This window comes from Diabrotica undecimpunctata, chromosome 4, assembly GCF_040954645.1.
Source record: "Diabrotica undecimpunctata isolate CICGRU chromosome 4, icDiaUnde3, whole genome shotgun sequence".
In the NCBI taxonomy this organism is placed as follows: Eukaryota; Metazoa; Arthropoda; class Insecta; order Coleoptera; family Chrysomelidae; genus Diabrotica; species Diabrotica undecimpunctata.
Window position 1 is genome coordinate 20374397 of NC_092806.1, and position 23137 is coordinate 20397533.

Below are 23137 nucleotides of genomic sequence, written 5' to 3' on the forward strand. Positions count from 1 at the left end.
TTTATGCAATCTTTAAGCTTCCATAGTTATAGTTTTTAAAAAAATATTTTTGATGGTCTCATTATTTGTAAGTCTTCCCAATATTAGCATCTTTTGCGATGTACTTTTCTCTCGATTTATTTCAGCATTAAGCTCTTAATAACTCTATTAAACTGTTTCTTTCCTATACATGCTATTTTTGTACGTATTTTGACTAATTCGTCGACAATTTCTGTGGCGTTTAATTAGCATAAACTAAAAAACGTGCCAATAATTTATTCATCTATTTTATGTTTTGAAAAGACGTCTTAGACAATTAAAGTCACGGCAAGCCATTTTGTCAAGTAGACAAATACTTATACATCTTTCCCCTCATCAAAGGTTTAGTCTATCTGGAGTTCAGATAGTTCTACTGCTTTTTCTCAGTGGTATAACTGGTGTCGAAGAATTTTCAGAGGAACTTGGTTGTAATGTCGGTTCATCTGTTTCTATGATTTCTAGAGGTTCCTCTAACTTCGTCTGACTTTCAGGAAGTTCCTTCTTGATATTGGCTAATGTGTAGAGACACTTTCTACTTCTTCTATATATACCTTGTGGACTTCATGTTATCTTTTAATAACATCTTTTCAAAAATATGGTGGTACGATGACTCTACTACCATACATTAAAATTTCTTGCAGAGAAATCAATTGTCCATGTTCCGAGTTTGAAAGATATTTTGAGCCTAGATGATCAATCTGCTTGACAGTATTTTGAAATTTCACAGCATACAGGATTCTCACGTTATCCTTCAACAATTTCAACCGATCTATGATCTGTAGATGGAAAGTTGCTTATTACTGACTGCACATTTGATCCGAAATTTCTTCTTCATTATCACCTTGTATTTTTGATCTAAAAAATGTATCTTCTTCTTATTGAGCTGTCTCCTTTCAAAGGTTGGCGGTCCAAATGGCAATTGTAGCATTGGCAACTGCTGCACGAAAGATTTCTGTGGATGTGCGGTCAAACCATCTCCTCAGGTTTTTCAGCCACGAGTTCTAGCGTCTTTCAACTGATCTTTTGCTCTGAACTTCACCTTCCAATATGATTTGGAGTAATTCATATCTTTCACCTCTCAACACATGATGACCCAAGTATTGTATTTTTCTCTCCTTGATTATGCTGAATAATTCTTTTTGTTTACCCATGCGCCGAAGTACCTCACCATTGGTAACTTTTTGTATCCACGGAATTCTCAGCATCCGTCACATATACAATTCAAAAAATGTACCAGCAAATACCAATTATTTACCAGGAGTATATTTAATATCGTGAGAATTTCGCATAAATCTTAGTTTCATTTTCTGTAGGCGTGGAGTAAGAGATATAAATCTTTTTTGCAATCTATAGCAGCCAGAAGGTGTTGTTAATGACATGAATTCTGGCATTAAGGGTATTTGCCAGAACCCGTTATTAGCATCTAACTTAGATATCACAGTAACCCCTTATAATTTATTGTACCAAGATCAAATCGATATCAGGACTTCGATCATTTTTCCTTTCAACATTTTTGTTTAGGTGGGACAAATCTACACATATGCGTATGTTCTACCCAGTCTGTATGTTCACGAACATGTTTATTGACTCCTTGGTTACACATTTTGTCAAGTTCATTCGTAAGAGTCTTTTTAATGGTAGTAGTAAATTGTTAACTGCCCCTACCCCATTAAACAGTTTATCAAAGTCTTTTAGTGGATTAAAAATGTTGTTGCTGAGGGCTATTAATTTTAAAAAAGCTCTTAAACCAAGATGTTAGTTTGATGCTAAGGCTGTAACACTTAAAAGTATTTTTGGTGCATTGGGCATCAGTCACCACATAAAACTTTTCATCAACAGTTTTTTTTTTGACCTTAACTTTGCTGAAAACACCCCAAGTATATTCACCGTATTAACACCTGAAACAGTGATTAACATATCAGCTGGTACTACCTTTTGTTTGAAAAATGAGAACTGTATACATGTTCTGGTAGAACATTCACATCAGCCCCCGTATCTACCTTTACTGACAGTTTATATCCTAAAATGAGTACTTCCGTGGTTCACATGGCTCAGTGTCTGGTTCAACATTAAGAACAGTTTAAGATTTCTGATTTTTTGCTTTTCATGCTCACTCTGGCGTAATGGCCTTTTGTTCTGCATGATATTACTATAAGCTGGACATTCCTGTTTTTAGTGTAATGTAATTTCCACCAACCCATCTGTAACAACTGGGTTTTTGTATGTTTCTACTATGAACATGTTGTTTCCATCTTTATGAATTTTTTACTTTCAGCATTTACCCTTTCTATAGAGCTTGAGTTACGTTTACAATCATGTTGTTGTCTTTTTATTGATTCTGATTGTTTTGCAGAAGTAACAGCCTTTTCTAAATTTAATCCATAATTTAACTAAAGTTTTTCAGATAATGTTATATCTCGGATACCTACAGTGATTAATAACCAATTGGTCTCTTATGGCTTCGTCTTTAAACAATTGGAAAGTTACAGTCATCAGCCCTAGAAAGTAGTGCTGTTATAAAATCCTCCACATTCTTTCCTTTTAGTTGATAGCAAATATGGAACGGATAACGTTCACAATGATATTTCCTAGGCATAAAATGATTTAAAAATTAATTATAGAGTTTATTTTATCTTTTTGAGGCTCGATACATTCCATAGCTACCACCAAACTAAAAAAACGTGATAATAAGAATTTATTTATTATTTTATTTTTGCTATTCCGCCAAAGCCATTTTCATAGACCTCATTATGCAGAATTTCCACTCTATTCTAAGTTGCTCAACTATCGCAAATTATTAAAATCTTTTGTCTCCAATATTTTTTATCTAATTTTGAATGGGCGCATCTGCCAGTAAAGTCAATATTCATTTGAAAGATTGCTTGACATTTTGCCCAAGTTTTCTGAGTATTCAATTCTAGTCCCTCTTGATTTTAGAGCTGTGTGTGATCACTTGATCATGAGACTTTACATTGCATTCGTATTACTTATCTATTGGTCGCGAATTCCAATTCAAAACAGCAGATCTGTTTTAGATTTGATATTGCTATGTTACATAAACTATGAATTTATCAAAGTACTCACATGAAAGTGAGTCAGCTAGCCCATTAAGCCATCAGTCGACAAACATATGTATTTTTATAAAAATTAAACTTTAAAAATATAGTATTAGCTCTGTATACCGTAAATAATAAATTATCCTAAACTGAAATCTTTGTTAACACAAAAAAACACAACTGTGGTAAGTCCCATGCCAAAGAGACTCATTAGTAATTCCATTCCAGAGGGCCCACATTCAAGACCTTTTAAATACCTCTGAGGTTTCCTCGATATACGTAATATTAGTTCGAACGCCCAAAGGCCACTTTACATGAATCTGATCCTTATTCAGTTGTAGCAGAAACACCCCTAATACGAATAACGCGTTAAACATTATGAATGCAAATACAGACTTGTTCCTCAGTTCGATTAAGTCTTTTGCAATCCTTTCCTGTAAAAAATCAATTCGTATTAGACATGGTGTTGGGTTGGGTCACATGGCTCCTTCTCGGTAACTGTGTGGGAAATTTTATATAACATTTTTATAGTTAAAATTTGAAACATTTATTTTAAATGTTTAGATTTTTGGATATTCAACAATTTTTGAGTTTTACCAATTTTGATAATTTTATCATTTTTTTATTTAGGTCCCAAATTTACAAGATTTTTTTTTTAAATCCTTATTACCTATTATTTATTACTACTAACTCACCATGATTTGGAACCAATAATATTATTTTTTCGATTAATTCAACAAGATAAATTATTTATTATTTTGAAGCAGATGGTGTACCAAAAAAGATGCCATGATTCCCATTTCAATTACCTCTTGTGTTGTTTCGTCGTAGGTTATGTTAGTGCGGACTCCAAAGGGCCATTTGATGTGTAGATAGTCTTTTTTCAAAGTCAGCAAAAATACTATTAATACAAAGAGGGCATTCATCATAAAGAAAGCAAAAACTGATTGGTCTCTCAATTCCTTCAGGTCAGCAGCTATACGGGCCTATAATTTTTTGCAAATTGTGGTGAGTATGATGTAGTTCATAATAAAATAAAGTGTAAATTATTGTATTCTAATATTCTAATAAAGTGGAAATGTTATAGTGTTAAACGAAATTTTAACAAATACAGAATTTGCAACTCAAATATTGTGGTCAATAGACCAATATCACATAGTGAAATATCTCGAAACATTAACTATAGAACGAATGTTACAGACGTTGGATAAAAGAGTAAAAAGCATCAACAGCTTTCAGTTTAAAAAAATTAAATCAATAACAGAATAGACATAGCAAACTGAAAAGTATATCAAAAAATGTGAATTAAAAGAAAATAGAAAATAAAAAGTGTCGATATAAAACATTACTACCTACTATAACAAATAACATAGCAAAGAAAATAAGTAGAAAAGTGGACACCACCTTGAAATAAATTTCAATATTACTCAAATTACTAATAAGATACTAAAAATTTTATTAAAAAATATTCGTCTTATACCTTTTCCTCCTTGTTTTCGTCAAGAGGATACAGATACTTCTCCAACAAGTCTTTCCAGAACTGCAACTCATTACTGCTCAAATATTCTACTTCTCCTTTCAGCACGTCCGGGTCTTCTATCCAATAAGGGTTCAGTAACTCGTCTCTTTTATTTTTAGGCGTAAGAGATGCGGTGTCATCATCTGACTCATCCGTGGACTCTTCTTCCTCTTCATTAACTGGTTTTAAGTGGTCTCCATGACGAGATGAAGATGACATACTCCTTCGTCTTGCGTGATGACCCGAGGGATCGACAACTCTAAAGAATTAAATATTTGAATAAGAAATAAAATAAAATAGACTATTTTTGGTATATGAAACTGGATATTTCTGGATATTAACATAGGTAAAAACAAATTTGCACTTACTTTTCAATATGGTCTAGTCTCTTTCCTAAGGAATCCAGTGAGTCGGCAATATGTATAAGTTGAGCTTTTTCATCTCCTGCTTTCTGATGTGTACATAAAAGACACCTGAAAAGTCCGGCAAAAGATATTTCGATACTGCCTTCATCGTCATCGTTGGTGCCTCCGTTTTGTAAGAATCCCAATAAAGACTTTTGCTTGGCGTGCTTTTTAGCTTCTTCTGCAGCTTTTCTTTCTTCTTCCAATTCCTATAGCATTAATATTATTTTAAAGGGTTTTTTTAAACACTTTTAAACACTTACCTTCTTTGTCTTTTTTACCGGTACTTCACGTGTCCCCCATGAAACATTGTTCAGATTTATGATAGAATAAAGAATTAGCAGCAAGTACATAGATGGAATGGACAACAGATATATGATTCCCGGAACTATACACCAAAATTCTTGAGGATGAAGGAACGCAGCTATCATGAACGATCCCGTCATCGCAATCAAGAAAATGGCCGATGGGGAGCCTATACCGTCCTCCCTTAATTGAAGAGCAGTACCTACTATCACAGCCATCATGATCAGAGCGTATCCGGTGGAGAGTATTTGGGCAACTATCAGCTAAAAAACAAGTCAAATTAAGAAATTTACATACCGAAAATTTATATATTTAAACATCCTTAAGTGTTTTTTAGTGATGCTATTTTTTAGTAAAACCATAACCAATTATTGATACGTACCTGTATATTAGATTTGCATGTGAAACAGATGAACATGAAGAATAATATGGGCCAAATGTTGTAATAAAAGCTAGTCCAATTGTCAATCTGGAAAGCAGCCACGAAGGCACCCACCAACATAAGAAATATAGTACCAGGACCCAAAATGGTACCACCCATAAGAAGAATCTGATATCCAATGTAAGGCATAGATATGTTATCGTTTACTTCGATAGTCTTCTTGGAGTCCATAAGTAAATCCATGATGTTGGCGATAGTAGAGGGAACCCATCGACGTCGTTGATTGAAAAATTCGTTGAAACCTTCAGGTGCATGAGTGTAAGCGTCGGAGGCAGCTGAATATTCTACTCGGTAGCCTCGTTGGAGGAGGAGAGTGCACAGCCATCGATCTTCTCCTTGATCGTATTGTACGTAGTGCCTAGCTTCAGCAGAACTGCAAATCAAATATTAATTAGTGGGCATGAATAAAATTAAAGAGTGTAACAAATATACTACATCATTTATAAAAAAGCAAAAAGTCAATATAGTATTTTGCGGTTACCTATTATGAATTAATACTTGGTATAATTGAATGAAAAAAAAAATGAGATCGTTAGAAATGCATAAAAGCTTATAAGACTAGTGAGAATGACTCTTAGGAACACGAAAAATAGGATAACGATGAAAGAAAACTTTTCAGTGCAGTTCAATGTGAAAAGAGTGTTAAAACAGTGAAAAGAGGGGATCCGATATCAAATCAACTAATTTATTCAACCTAGTTTAGAGAAAATCGTAAGAAGATTGAGCACAAACAGGACTATTTTCAATAGTAGGGAACAGTGCATAGCGTACGTTATACTAGCAATAACAAAAAAAAAACGAAGCGAAAAGATACTGACTAACAATAAACCAAAAAAAAAAAAATAGTATATCAAATTGAAAGGGGACATAATAAATGATATTAAACATATGAAAATGAAAGGAGCAGAGGCTGTCTATGAATTTGAAAAAGTGATAGAATTTGAATCATTAGGGAACTATAACGAACTTGGAAACAGATATATACAAAAAATTAATGGAGGGAAGCAGAGTGGTAGAGTCACTAAATTTAATACTGAAAGCAAATAATATCTCAAGGATAGAGGATAGCAAAACTGCGATCTTACGAGACACTAATAAGACTCACAGTGATGTATGCCAGTGAAACGTGGATTATAAACCAATAGGAAGAAAAGAAAGTAGAGACCTGGGGAAGAAAGGTGCTAGATGACTCACATGCTATGAATGCCAGAGAATCGAAATATTAAACGAATACTGAATGAGGGGGAAATGAGAAAATAAGAAGAGGACGCCCAAAGAAGGAATGGTTGGAACCAGTAAATTAATATTTATCAGAAACAGTCGTGAGAGATTGGAGAGAAAAAGCTTTCGACATCTTCTTCGATGTTTTCTTCAAGGCTTCCGAGGTGTCATACTCCCGAGCCCCCAGACTCTACTACACTGATCACTAACCAATGCATTACTGGTACTAGGAACAGAGGACGGTTCATTTATACCGTCAGCGGTGACGTGGTTTGGGTGAAGGTTGGCGTGGTGGTTAGCGTGGTGATTGGCGTGGTGATTGGCGCGGGGGTTGGCGCGAACATTTCTGACAGAAGGATTTTGATTGACGGGTGTAGGGGACGATATTTATTTATGAGAGGTCTCCAAATCGAAAGTAACCGTATGCCGTCATCACTTTTATTGAGACAATTTGGCCTTTTTTCAATTTCTATGGTTTCTCGGATAATTCTTGGTTTATAGAAGCGGATGAGGGTATGGTTCTGGAGTTTAAAAAATCAATTTTGTGACCTGTATGAAGATGGTGTTGACTTAGAGCTGAAATTAGGTCGGAATTCAGAACAGAAATGGAATGTTCATAAATTCTATTTTGGATTCTACGATTTGTTTGGCCTATATATAAAACAAAATATAAATTTCTGAAATGAATATACACACTAAATAGCTGGTTTGTAACAATCAATCGCAGAATTTTTTGTAACAATCAATCGCCGAACAATTCAGAGAGGCAGCAAATAAAATTATCATTGCCAAAATAACTGGCAAAATTTGATAACTGGAACTAAAAGAAAACAAAGAAATTTTAGAGTACAAATTTTAGGCCATTAATTTTATCCTTTGTATCCTTTGCAATATTTAGGTTTGAAGAAATTTGAACAACTTTTCGCCTGTGCAACCTATTGAACCTTATTTTGGGGTATCTCAGGAAAGTGATTATGCAAAAAAATCTCATGGGAATCTTTTTCCGAACGAATCCAAGCTTTTCCCCTTGTCTATTCGTAAAATGTTCATTTAATTATTAAATCATGAATCACTAACTGTAAATATGCTATTTATAAATACTAATCGGTAAAACTGTTTTCTAGTAGTTACTAATGGGTATATTTACCACATAGTTAAAAAAATATCTAAAAGGTGACAAATATTTCTTGTTCGTATTGTAAATTGAACGTATTAGGCCAGGCTTGAGATTAAAATGTTGTTTTAACGTCACACGAAGTAGGTATATGCCAGTAATCTCTAAATAATCATATTACTGGTTTTTCTGAATTCGGTCACTTTGGTTATTATTTTTCAATTGAGTAATCGTTTTCTATAACCAGCCTTTACATGGTATACTTCTTTACTTTATGTTATATATATTTTTACTATCAGATAACATGTAAATACCATTAAAATCCTTTCTCTTTGATGGTATTAACTATGTATTTGTATTTTCAATAAAAATTGTGGTAATTCCCATTAAAAATAGCATATTACATAAAAATGTCAAAACAAAATAGTTTTAGAACCCTAATATTATTTTTTCTGCCATTAATGGGTTTTCCAATACTATTAATGGTCTTCCACCATTACAAAACTACTATTTATTTTGAAATTTTCATAAAAATCATTTATTAAGATTATTATAGCTGGGACTTACCAGGTGGTATATTTCTTCATAACATTATCATCCATAAGAGCTTTTCCTCTGAAGAGGGAGAAACATCCGGGACTACACAGTACACAGCCGATAACGTGTTCAGTGGCTTTTTGCAGCCAATGACCAATGGCATATTCGAAGAGCTGGTACCATACCATCGGACCGGATCCTACAGGATGAATACGACCACATGCTGCACCTGAAATGGATATCACATAATAAGTTTAAGTTACATTCTTATGTCTAGTCTAGTCTAGATTTTGATTGGAGGATGGATCGGACGATATTTTCTTTATGCGAGGTCTCCATGTCGAAGGTAACCGTATGCCGTCTCTCTTTTATTAAGACCATTTATATTTATATTTTTTATATTTTTTTAATTATGGCTTCTCGGATAATTCTTGGTTTATAGAAGCAGATGGGGCTATGCTTCTGGAGTTTTAAAAATCAATTTTGTGACCTGTTTGAAGATGTTGACCTAGATCTGAAATTGAATCGGAATTGCGAACAGAAATAGAATGTTCATAAATCCTATTTTGGATTCTTCGCTTTGTTTGGCCTATATAAGATTGGGGCAGTCTGCGCAAGGAATTTCATAAACTCCGTGTTGTTAATAGGAAATGTTGTCTTTGATTAATCGGACAAGAGATGAAAGTTTTTATTGGGGGATAAATATTGTCTTTATTCTATTCCTAAACTAGATACTAGGATGTATACCATTCAGATGGGTTTGAAAAGACACCAAAGCATTCCTGCCGTGCCAAATGACGAATTTATTATCAACATATCGTAGCCAACATATGAGTTTGAGCATTTATGTGGATAGTGCTCGGGTCTCGATGTTTTCCATAAGTACATGTTTTCCTGTAGAATTGATTTTGAAAGATGAAGTAAGTGTTGGACATACAATGTTTAATGAGACAAGTGATCTTGCTGGATACTGTATTTAGTTTTCAGAATAAAATGTTTGTAAATAGTGAAACGATATCGAAACTTACTAGAATGTCTGACGATAAGATAGGATATTGTTTAAGAAGTTCGATACAATTTTTGACGAAGTATGAAGCATTGTTAGCCAGAGGTTGTAGAGTTTGGCCAAGTACTCTGGCCAATGGTTGTATAGGGCAGTTGTAGGGTCTCTTTGATATGTACCGTTTTGATTTATTTTACAGTTATTTTAATTCATTTACACTAACACTAAAAACACAATCATTTATTACATGATATATTCATTACTTGACAATATAAATTTATATTTTAAACTAACCCTTACAATCAAAATTTCCCTATATATAGTTTGTGAACTGATATCTGGAATTCTCTTGAATGTTCTCAATAAATCGTCTAGTCGTTTGATAAGTTAGAGTGCCGCTACATTGAACAATGTGGAACCCCCGAGACCAGATAGGTTCTGGAACGTCAGTGAACACCTGCTTGTAGAAAGTCGTGGTGTCAGCATCGTAAAAATCTCGCAGCGTCGGTGAACACCTGCTTTTACGTTTACCTTATAGAGAGTCATAGGCAACGGGCTGGTAAAACAGATACAAAGGACCTGGATACGATAGTGCAAAATAAAATGTTTATTGTTTGTTGGAGAAAACTTATATATAGCAGATTTGCCCAAGTTCCCAGAAAACTGTACAATAAGCCAAAAAGGCTACAGTATAGCCGGTTTAGAACAGACGGCTTTCAGAAAATATTAGAAAAAAGGGAGTTTGATGCATCACAGTTATCAAAGAATGCTAAACCGTTGAAAATAACCTTACAATTTTATCATTTTTAAATTTTTTTACACTCCCTACATTGTACTATATTTCTCTTACCTAGATTCCTATTCTTCTTCATTAAATCGATTAAAAGTAACACAGCCGAAGGTTGGAAGTCAATGTCTCCATCTAAAGTCAATAAATACGTATTTTCAGCTATCGTTGCTTTTCTATCTACGGAGATGGGCAATTCCATAAGCCTGTGCCCAAGGAGGTAGTACATGTACATCACCTGAAATAAATTTAGTGTAATAATAATTTGGTTATTAGATAACGGTATCATTTTGAAAAAACTAGAGCTATTACAACTAATATTGAAATTTAGACTTTAACGTTATATTTCTATTATCTCGAAAAGATAATTTTCGTTGTCAAACCACAAAAAGTAAACTTTATCATTATCACTATGATCATCCTATATAGTCGAATAATATACCCAGCAATAGAAATGGTTTCCGCAACATTAGAAGAACCGTGGTTTCTAAAACTCAAAAGAAACAAACAAGTGATCCACACCATCCTATATTTGGCCAAAGAAGGCGTCCAACCGAATTGAAATCTCGTAGAAGTTTCATAAGTCACACGGCTTTAATTCTTTGAACGAAGGAAACTTTGCCCGTTGGTGCCTTAAATTAAAGAGAAGAACTGGCTGCAGTTACCAATTACCTTACGTCGTATGGACATCCCCAAATAAGCTAAGAACTAGCACGTTAGGATAAAAGTCAAATTTAAATCAGAGATATTTAAAACAGAGGCAGAAGCATTCAGAGGATAACAGATGTGACTATGGCAAATTGCATAATCTTCGGCTTATATTGATTTGAACGTACTTGAGACAGTAATGCACTCTCCTTGACTTAATAGCAGCCAATGAAAAGGCCATCCAAATGGCAAAGTATTAGCAATGAATTGATTGTACAAATACAAAGATTTTTCGTATTCATCATTATAGATTTCGTTTATATACTGGTTATCCCGTATCATATTTATTAATTTTTATATATGCCAAAAAGTAGTATCATGTTATCTTTAAATTGCCTTACCTGTGACCATCTCTTCCTGTGCCTAATCTTCAAATTATTCTTCAAGTGTGCTATCATCTTGGTTTTTCCTGGCAGAGACCACACCAGTCTACCTCCGTAAGGAGTCGGAATTTTCTTGGGGGGTCTGATACGAATATGAGTTTGATGTACATCAGAAGCTGCTTCATCTATTGTGTTAATCAGAAGCTTCACAAATCGGTTCACTTGCGTATCATCATCGTTGTGATCGGAGATTTCGAAAGAGTCGTCGAAGAAAATGTGAGCTGAAATAAATTTTATAGTTAGTTTAACAATTTTTAATCATTATAGAGTATGTAATAACATTTACATTTTATATGATAATATTAGAGCTGCAATGAAAATATATAGATAAACAAAGTTAAAAAAAAACAAATATAGGAATAACAAAGATAGGAAAAGGAACTGGATGATCAACAAGGAAAACATAATTTTTTAAGAAAAAATGAAGCTTTAGTTATATTACATATACCCCTCCGAGAGCCCTTGTCGTGGTGAAGGGTCTGTTCATGCTTGGTGGGTCGCTAAGTTTTTAAAGAACGAGTGAAACATAAGATCATCTCGACTTCGGGTACCATGTGATAACCAAATTTCATTAGCCTTCCTCCAATACCCGATGCACTACCAGAAGGGACCATCGATTCCCTAACTTCTTCTTTTTCTTTTTATGTAGACATGACACAGGCTGTTTTCAATGTGTCTCCAGTAAGTTGTCGTTCCATCGTTTTTGTGGTCTTTCCACTGATCGTCCTCCGATTGTCGTCTCTTGCCGTCTCTACTACTCTATTTGTTGTCATTCGGCTTATATAATTCGTTTCATTCTACTCTTCTATTTCTTACCAAGTTTATCTACGTCGTATATCTGTACTTATATTTCTGCTAGTGTTATAATTTCATTCAGTTTATTTGTTATCACTTTGGTTGTTAATTTTAATGTTGTCTTTTATAAATTAATTCCATTGTAATTTTCTGGGTCCGATTTGTCTCCCTTTTTGAAAAAAGGTACATATTAGGATGCTTGATCTCTATTCTTGAGGAATTCTGTTTTGTTCTATTATTTTTTGGATTAGTTTTAGTAGTTGTTTGGTCAAATCTGGTCCTCCGTACTTTAGGAATTCGTTCGGTATTCTGTCCTCTCATGGTGATTTTCTATTTTTTAATTTCCTTGTTTCTGTTTTGAGAAGATTTGCCAGTGTTCCCTTTTTATTTGTCTAACTAAAGTCTTCGTTTAATTTCTGATCTGTTTGTAGTGGTTGTATGCTTTTGTGTTTGTTGTGTCATGTATTTTAAAAAGACTTTTTTCTTTTCCTCATATTTTGTCTTCACTTCCTCTCTACACCATGGAGTTTTCTTTTTTGATATGTTAATGTTCGTTACTTTCCTCACTCCAAGTGATTCTGTTGCTGCGGTAATTATATTATTTTTGAGTTTTTCCCAGCTTTTTATAGGACCAAAATGAACCATGAATAAAACGCCATCTAGATGGCGTAGTTACGTCCGTATATAGTTATTTTAATAACTATTGTCTAGGACGGGAGAGATTTTTGTTTTGGTTCAGAGCAGTGGCTATACCGTTCTGACGAGACCTAAGGAGGTCGAAATACGTATCAGCGGTTGTCGCTGCCCTGTATCAAAACAAAAATCTAGTACCGTCATTATGTTTTATTACTTACTTCGTTTGGAGTACCAGAAACTGAATTCACTACGAATTTTGACCAGGATGAACGGCATGTGGAATGCAATTTTAGATTCCCTTGCCGAGTAGTTTATCCAGCTGTTTGTTTCGCAAATTTTAGGAAACACAGTGGTAAAAATTTGAATTCGGTTTCGCTAGGTAGAAATTAACTTTTTATTTACAATTAGTATTAAAGATAGATAAATAAATCGAATATAAAAATAAAATGTATATTTACGCGGATTATAAGAAAACAAAGATAGTGCAGTTAAACAACAGAGCAAAGCAAAAAACAGCTTTAAAATATTACAATGAATACACTAATTACTTAATTAATACTGGGACTGACCAATCTACTAAGATTATAAAAGATCAATTAAAAGAAAAAAGAAGATGAAAAATGCTGTCTTATTTTTTGAAAAAAGGATCTTATTTTTTTATACTTACTTTCAAATTCATAATAATCTGGATCAACAACTCTCAGATACTTTTGAGCAACTCTTCTGGCGGATTGGTCTTCGTCAAGCCTCAAGATCGACTTTAAAAACTCCATCATTTCGTCTTTGGTCTCATGCCACATAGTAGCACATGCGTAAATCCTGGTGATATTATCGGAACTTTTAATATGTTTCGGCGATGATCCGTCAGTATGGTTAGAAATCGTTTCGTAGTATTCATCAGCTTTTTCTTTCTGAATTTCGTCAAGATCTTCTGGCTTAACATCGGATTCGTCATCCCTGCGTCTGTTCAAACCCAAACACTTATCAATCAGGAACGCTGAAATATCAAATACAATTAATTATTAACACAAAAATCAAATGTTTTTAAAGCAGTTCCTTACCGTCATACATTGGAATAACCTGTAACTTTTCAGTCCTTGCCAAACGTTCGCATTTTGGAGTCCATATGTGTATAGTAATCCATGTCTGAGACAACAACCATAGTAGCCAAATCCAAGCATGTTGATGTGAAATAAAATCGTTTAGAAAAGCCGGTGGTGGTAATTCAAAGAACAAATAATCGGGAATAGTGTCATGGAAAAAGCAAGGATCTCCGTTTCTCAAACCACAAGCTGTTATCAACAGAGAAATCGAAACTGGAATGGTAAGATTAACAGGAAAAGCGTAGGAAAATCCTTGGATCATAATTTTGCAGGCAAATTTACCGAATATATAAGCTAAGTATGCTGCAAATACATTCATTAAGAGAATATAGACAGGAGTCTTATCGCTGGATTGAATCACGACATCGTCTCCTGTTGGTATGATTTCTGAAATATCTGGAAGAGATGTGCCTCCCAGAAACGGTTTAATCTGAAAAAGAAAATTATTCGTTATTTAAAAACGTTGTCTAATATATAAAATAATGTGGAATATGATTTTACTATTTTACCAAAATTTTTTATTAAAAAATTCTTTATAAAAGGTATAATATTCAAAAGAACTCTTATGTGCTACATCAAATAACGTTTTCAGATTGATTAATTAGTCAATCTTCAGTGCTGCTACATGGTTAAAGCCACCAAATATATGGGTAAAACCCTTTAAATGGTATTTAATTGTAATGTATTAGATTGTTACTGATAATTGTGTAGGATGTTACAATTTTAAGTAAACAATTCTGTGGCTAAAGGACTAGTTTCCAAGCCAACTCACCAAACACACACACACTCACACACACACACACACAAACACACACACACACACAAACACACACATTTTAAGTAGATTTACTTTATGGCAACGTGAGCTCTCAACGATGGTTGCTGGTCCTAAGACGTAGTCTTTAACCAAACGTTAGGAGGCAACCTACCGGAAAACCTTTAAATATAAATCGGTGCGGACGGAAGTTGAAGAATGAAACTCAAAAAATATCTTCCGCAGATTTGTACATTCATTTGTCTTTAAAAGTGGGACTCCAACTCTGAACTCTGTGTTATCCAAACTGTTCAACGACCCAATCCTCACGAACATATAAAGGGAACACCGGTGGTCAAGATATGCCGCCAATATGTATCCAATCGGTCTAATCGTAGGTTATAGGGGTAACAGCAGGTATCTGTTCAAGAGTAAACAAAATAATACCGCGTGTTCTGGCTTGGTCTATAATGGAATAGATCGAAATTTCTACGGGGATTCAGAGCCAGCTTCGATGAAGTTACAGAACGATTGCATATGTATATAAGACACGAAACTTAATTGTTATTATTATTAGTCTAAAATAAATATTGTATCGAGCGAGTCTAAATTGTAAAGCGCGTATTGTCGGAAATATAAATTGTAATAAATTGTAGTATAAATTAAAACAAGTGTCAATAAAACAAAATTATTATGACTGAATAGGTATTTTCAATACCTTTCAAACGAGGTATCACTTGCCATAAGGTCCCATTTAAAATTATCTATCACAGTGACGCTGTAACGTCATCTGTCACTATTACGTCACCTGTTATGACTAGTTAAGAAGCCTACGTCTTTATTACCTCCCTCCAAACTTCACTATTATAACAATAACCGTTTAAAAGATACGAGGGGGGAACGGACTTTTGATTAGCACTATATAGATAAAAGCAGGGGATTATCATGAAGACATGAACTCCACATGTTTCGATAACTAATTCGATAACATTTTCCAGAGTGTTGATAGTAGCTCTGTCATAGTTTTGGATAATTCATCTTATCATAGACTCTTTGTTGAGCGCATTCCAGCGATGACTGATCAAAAAATCGAAATTTTAAAAGCTAATCTAGTTTTTTTTGTGTATAAAATTTAATATATTATTTTAAAATTCGTTTATATTCTTACCTCTAAAATTGTAATTGGATGTGATCCCCATCCTTCCGAAAATTCCGTAAAGAAGAATCCAACTTCCCCTTCCCTCGCCAAGATGACGAACAAAATGGTAATCAAGAAACATATGATCTTCCAAATGGATATAAACATATAGTTGAAGTATCTCGTTTGATCGAATTGCTCTCTTAGTCTACCCAATTTTTTGATAAAAGGAATTGGAGTATATTTGGATATATAGTTTTCCCACCAACCAAGAGAAATTAAAAATAGTGTGACGGGGATAATCCATAAATCCGGTCTTCCTTCCATGATTGGCCACACGATGAAACCCGTCACTTGGGCAGCTATTGCAATGAGATCTATGATTACTTTTATGAAGCGTTGAGATTCTTTGTTATTTCTAGACAGTAAACCTGAAAGAATAACAAATATTTTAAAATTATGAAACTACAAACATATTTTTTACGAAAATACGATATTCTAGAAGTTAGCGAAATTGCTAAAAGTCTTTTTAAAATTTGATTATATAACAAATGTATCTCTGAAATGGATGATAGATTTCCTTAGAAGCCTAGATCTTTTGGATATAGATGTAGAAATACACAAAAGATCTTATTTAAAAAATTTCCTTTATAAAAGGTATAATAATAAAAACATTATCGGAATAACTATTCCATCATCAGTGCTATATGAATGTACATGTTTAGAGCCACTGAATAAATGGGTAAAAACCTTTTAAATGTAGTTTGATTAACTTTGAGTTACATCTTTAATATTTTAAAAACTATGTAACAACGTAAGTTGCCCTCTGTGTCTTTCATATTCATTTTCATTTTCAATTCAAATATCGTGTTATCATATGTACGGGTTTCATCTATGCTATTATATTAAATAAACAACGGTTTTGCACATCATATTATCATCCTTAACTTTCGTATGTAGACTTGCAAATTTTCAGAAACTTTACCGGATGATTTAGTGGTTTTTTATAAATTAATTATGAAATACTTCTGTGGCCATGAAGCCTAATGAACCGTAAAACTACTTCTATTGTAAGGCGTCATCATATTTTTTGTCCACTTCATTATATTTTTTGCGAATCTTTGATTCATGGTGTGGATCTTTTCTCGTATTTAGCAATTTAAATAAATATCTGTTCCTTTGCCATTTATATAGAAATTTATATTAATTTCTAAATATTCATAAATAGTAGCTGCACGAGTATATTTAAAAAGTTGTTTTATATTCGGTTTTGATTCATAAAATAACACAGTTTCTGAATTGCATTAATAGAAATATTAATTAGTTCTAGCATTAATATTAGTTTCTCTTGAAATTATTAGGGTGTTGTTAGAAGGAAAATTGATTTCAGCTAGACTACATACGGCAGTTTCATGCTGTTCCCGTTCTTCACGAGCTGGGGGATTTTCATCTTGACCACTATCCGTGCATTTTGTATAATTCTTGACACAACTAGTGTTTTCAAATTTAAAAATAATGAGAATTGTAGATTTTATTGGTACAGGGCTTTCAAATGAAAACGAAAACCTACCGATTCTATCGTAGGCACTACTTCCAGAATAATGCCATTTAATAATTTGAATTTTATGTTCAGTTGTAAAGGTTACCATTTTCCTAACTAGAAATATTAATTTCTTTATTCTGTTTTTTTGCAAATAAAGCCAGAATTATTACTAATAACAAATAAACGTATATTTGACGTTTCCGTTATCAAAACTGAATGTCACTTTGACAAAACTAGAATTCAATCTAATGTATATTAAAAACAATCTCGTATGTCGTTACTAATTTCATATTATATTCGGTCTCTCTCTGTTAACAGAACAAGTTTATCTATAATTTTATTGCATCGTTTTATGCTTCTACTTGATATTTAATACCTATTTTAAGAGGAAAAACCCTCTAAAAATTTAAAAATAAATAAAACAACAGCCGTTAGCTATTAGTAGATATATCAAAAAATGGTACAATGATTATTATTAAGGGAATTATTGTTTGGTTCTTAGTTTCGTTTGTTTTTTAGGACAAACTCGATTCTGCGAGGCATGGAATTCACGAGACCAGCCAAATCTTCTGGTGTAATAACTCTAAACCAGTTTTGAATAATGGCTTCTATCAGTTCTCTCTTGTTACTTGGGTTTCGGCGTGATACTAACACTTTCAGCCTTGATCATAAATTTTCTATTGGATTTAGATCGGGACTATTTTCAGGCCAAGGCAGGAGAGTAACGTCATAATTTCTCAACCATTCCATGGAAGTCTTAGCCGTATGACAAGGCGCTCCATCTTGCTGGCAGATGCATTGTTGGGCATCCCGTTCAAACAAATCTCTGAACGTCGGCAGCAGTTTGGCTTGCAGTATCTCTTCCTGATATTTTTTGAATTAATATTGCCCTCTATTACCGCTAAACGTCCAACTCCATAAGTGGTCATACAAGCCCATACCATGACATTTACAGGATGTATCATGGTGACCGTCGTATTTCCCCGTATAGTACATTGGGGAAAAAGGTCTTCCTCGGTCGGCGGCGAACAAACTTCACTCGGTTCCTCCCAAAGATCGAGATTCTGGTTTCATCATTCCAAATTACTTTACTCCACTTTTCTTCTGTCCATCCTCTGTGTACCAAAGCCCAATGAATGCGTTTTTGCATCTGTTTTTGTCCAGGAACGGCTTCTTTATAGGAGTTCGTGCTCGCAATCCATTTTCACACAACTTTCTTCTGATCTTCTAAAGAAAGTCGGCATATTCTACGCTTATCTTATAGACTAAATTTCGGTTTTCTGCCTGTGCTTTTTGCTAATTTTGTCATTTCAGTGTTATGATAACGTTTACAAACTTTCATTACACCTGATTTTGTGGCACCACTATCCAATTTTTACTATTTCTTGATATGTGTAACCTTCTTCTCGAAGGATAATTGCTTTGGCTCTCTTTCCTGGCGACCAGTCAATACGTTTTGGGTTTCTTGGTGATATTTTCGTTGAATAGACACTGATGTATTCCTCTCCGACCATTAAACAATATCACCTTAGTAAAAGCTACTTGAAGTCACTAATAAACACTGGAAGTCGCATGAAACTATACTAAATGCTTCCAATTGGGTTGTTGAGTGACTAGCAAAACCCTGACGCAATACAGTATTACCAATGTTGCCATTCACAATATAGAGTGAGAAATACATAGAATATTAAGTACAAATATAAAAAATGAAATAAAAAATGTAATTGTACTGATAAACTATATAAATCACGATCATGAGACGAGTGTTACTGAAAAAACGATAATTTTTGTAAAGTTTCCGGAATTTTCTCCACTAGCTTATATATGCATATACCTAATTTTTGAACCGATAGGAATATAAAAAGGATTCTTACCTAACACAGCAGGTACAAAGCAAAGGCAGTTTGTCAGCATGGCTCCTTTTACTACGTCTATCTCGGGCAGTATGTGAAAAACTAATATCGCTATGCCTATGGTATGAGCAGTCTCCATTAAGAAAATAATAAGGAAATGCGCAAAATGCGGCTTCTTCGATGATTTAAAAAAACACATTCTGGTGGATCGGAACAGGGTCCCGAGCTGTGGGATGCAGAAGGCAAAGAAAAGACACCACATCCATACCACTCGTTCGGGAGTCGGTAATTTTACTACAAATTGTTTTTCCCTACCTAAAAAGAAAATCATAAGTTAAAATATTTAAGTAGAACTCTAAGTATGCTTAAGCTTTTATAGCATTGGTCCCTAAATTCTTTAGATGAATTGTAGTACTCTTCTTTTTTGTAGTTGTCATAAAAGAGGAATCTGAAGAAAACCTCTTCAAATTTTGATTTTAATATAGTATTATGTAGTCCAGTCGTCAGAGATTTGACCTCTAAAGAATGTCACATTTAGGACCCCAAAAAGATGTAAAATTGTTTACCAATCCTACCTCCCGCTTCTCCCTAAACCGCCTCCTCGTAGGGGAGGAGAACGGGAAAAAATCGATTTACTAAGTTCTTTCAGAAACAACGCTTGAAGCGACCGTCGATTTTGAATGTCAGTTACGTGCTCGAAATAAATTTTTAATAAAATATGTAAGGTGCAGCTTCATGAGTGAAAGTTTTAATAAACATTTTTGTTAAAAATTATCTCATCTACATTTTCTAATTGAAACATTTTTTTCTAGGGCGTGCAGATTCTTGGTATATCGGAGGTAATTTCGGTGATCCCAAAATTTTTAGCAAAATTTAGCTTGTTAGTATGATTTTTAGAGATTCAATAGCATTTTCGTCTATGAAGACTGGAGTATATGCATTAATTTAAAATACAGTGTTGAATGACATGAATTCTTTTCAAAGTCTTATTTTTTTTATTAATTTGTATAATAAAAGTCTTGCGAAATGTTCAAAATTTTGAGAGTGGGCTGAATAGATACTAATAAACAAATATCTGAACAATACTCACCTAAGTCTTTATTACAATATTCAACTACTTTATCTACCCTAAGTTGTGATGTCATAAATAGAAGAGTCCCTATCGCTGTAACGCCTGATCCTAAAACTATAATGAACGTTATTAAATATGCTACGACTTTCAGTATTTTTACGGATATTTCTAGACATTTTTGGTTGGCCATAGAGCCCGAAATCTCTTTGGTCGGGGGATCCCGGAACACGTCCCATCCTTTCGTTTCTTGGACTGTTCTTGTGCTGAAACAAAAGAAAAATATTATTAGAATACTTTATTAAAAAGTTGTTAATATAAACATCGCTTATCAAAACATCAGAAACTACCTTGTAAGATGGAATCACGTCTTTTTAATAAAACAAATTTTAAAAACATATTCAACAAAATTAGGCAAAACTTTTTTTTAAATTCAATTCTCAGACACAACAGAAACTCTAAAAGTTAGCTATATATTAAGTTTACTTAATACCACAACTTAAAACTTCCGGTGGCATAATTTTTCCTCATATAACTTTTAATGTTAAATCCGAATTCTTCATCAAAATGTCTATATCTTCTTAAAGTGGAATAGTTCCTTGGAGTTGGCTGTATACCATAATAGTTAAATATCCTTTACTTTTATTTTTAAACTTGTTCAATTTTGTTTCATTACATGCTCATGTCATTTTAAAATAAATCACACAGTTTCATTTCCATTAATTCTGATTAAGATTACAATCCATTTATTCACTAAACAATTTTATCTCAGTTTATCAATAATTTCACAATCATGCATTTAACTGACACACTGCCACTTCAGGAAGCATTAAGATCCATTTTTATTAGTACAGCCTTTAATTTTTAACTTTCTTAAAATTTTAATACTACAGTTTTACAATACAACCTTAGGCTATTGAGTATAATCTCCATTCACCATTCTCTTTCAATCTGCATCACTACCACATTGATTTATCTTAAGATCCTTTAGCATTTCTACAAAATAAAACTCATTTCCCATTTAAAAATATCCCAAAAATATCTCATTTTCCCAATACCAAGAATCTTAGACTATCCATATATTTTATCACACATTTTCAGTCAACACAGGCATTACTTATATTAAATACATTTTAACACCCTGTAGATCTATAAAATCAACATTACATTTCAGTACTTTGTTATAACTACAATATATATTTTCCTCACATACTAGAATTATCTCAGACATTACTATCTCTATATATTATTATATTCATGTACATCACTACCTTGGAAAAAGACCGTCATATGTCAAAATGTGATAATTTTCAGAAATGGCCATCTAAAAAATTTAAGAATTTTAAAAATATCATAAAGCTTTACCCATAACTGCGAACAGGCTAATATTTTTGCTTTGGTGTGTACTAACCTGTAAAAAGCTATAGCCAATTCCATACTTCTTTAATCCTATTTAAGGTCATACAATTTTTTAGTTGTGACGTTCTTCTTACAAAAATATATTTGATGTTTAGAGATAATTCACTTCTTTATTAAAACTGTTATAGGTGTTTTTTGTACCAATGTAATACTGTCATTCTGCAGTAAAGTCAATAGCATAAATCTAACCCTATATTATTGAGACATTCTTATAATCTGAAGTAATTCCAACTGGATTTATTTTTTTCAAGAACGTCATAAGTCGAAATAATTTAAAGATAGTTGAGTTCAAAATTTAAAAAGTTCTAATAATTTTCTAAAATACTGACATAACTTAAAATAATACAAGTCAATTATAACATAACCTCACCTTGTTTTCAAGACTGATACAACTCAAAATAATGCATTATTTATCACAGAAAGTATTGATTTATCTTATAGCGTTTTTGGAAAAGGACGGCATATCTCAAATGATGACAGTATTACGCAAAATGTCGAACTAACGTTTCATATATATCTTATTAACAATAACGACACTTCTACCATCCGACGGCTATAGCCATAAACTAACTTCATGACGTTAACACAAAAATATATAGAACATTTAAAATCTGTTCACTAACATAGTCCATTTTTCACGTTTTTTTAGATGCGACGGTCTTCTTTCAAGGTAGTGATATATCTTCATTAGTCTATAAGATAAATCTCATTTACACTATATTACTTAAGTGACTACGTCATTCGTCCACCACCTTCTTTTCTTATCACACATTGAATTTTATCTGCCTTTTTGTCTCAGTCTCATCTCAGTTTCTAATACCCTTGATCAATTTAATTTAATATTCAATTCATAAAATAAAAATAACTATTTTCTCTAAATATAATACTATATTCTCTAAAAAAAATACATAAAATTTATTAACGTATCATATCCTGAATGTCATTGTCATTTAAACAGTCAATTATTATTTCCGGCATCTCAGATTCTCAGGTCAGTTGGCTGGCTATTGCAGACCAAGACTGACTGACTGACTGAGAGTTTTGTAGAAATGACCGAAAGAGTGGTGATTCTAAATAGAATTCAAAAGGGGGTACAAAAGTTCATATATATTCAAAAAAAGAAAAAGATGTATGAATATTCTGGGAATGTATTATTTAAATTGTCGTCCTGAAATGAAATTCAAAGACCAGCTAGTAATGATAAATAAGCATCGGAAATAAGAGACAGTGCCAGTATAGAATGGTTTATAATACGGGTAGATATTACTATGTTTATGACATTAATATGAAATAATCACAATAGGATGTAATACATGAAAAGGGGGTAGA

The 23137-nt window shown here is 33.2% G+C and overlaps 1 protein-coding gene across 2 annotated transcripts in view; it reads right to left on the minus strand.

The window, feature by feature from the left end:
* The window catches only part of kkv (hyaluronan synthase-like protein kkv), a 252467-nt gene that overhangs the window by 16750 nt on the left and 212580 nt on the right, over window positions 1-23137 (minus strand). Inside the window, exons 4-16 of one of the 2 annotated variants that reach the window (XM_072529113.1) lie at window positions 20411-20655; window positions 19342-19635; window positions 15955-16355; window positions 13991-14462; window positions 13597-13926; window positions 11457-11719; window positions 10471-10645; window positions 8648-8846; window positions 5686-6118; window positions 5261-5566; window positions 4962-5206; window positions 4555-4852; window positions 3332-3508 (exon numbers count right to left, since the gene is read on the minus strand). In XM_072529113.1, coding sequence (XP_072385214.1) covers window positions 3332-3508; window positions 4555-4852; window positions 4962-5206; window positions 5261-5566; window positions 5686-6118; window positions 8648-8846; window positions 10471-10645; window positions 11457-11719; window positions 13597-13926; window positions 13991-14462; window positions 15955-16355; window positions 19342-19635; window positions 20411-20655 — 3838 coding nt within the window. Of the gene's footprint in view, window positions 1-3331; window positions 3509-3883; window positions 4061-4554; window positions 4853-4961; window positions 5207-5260; window positions 5567-5685; window positions 6119-8647; window positions 8847-10470; window positions 10646-11456; window positions 11720-13596; window positions 13927-13990; window positions 14463-15954; window positions 16356-19341; window positions 19636-20410; window positions 20656-23137 lie in introns of both variants that reach the window. The other variant, XM_072529112.1, reaches the window with a different exon arrangement.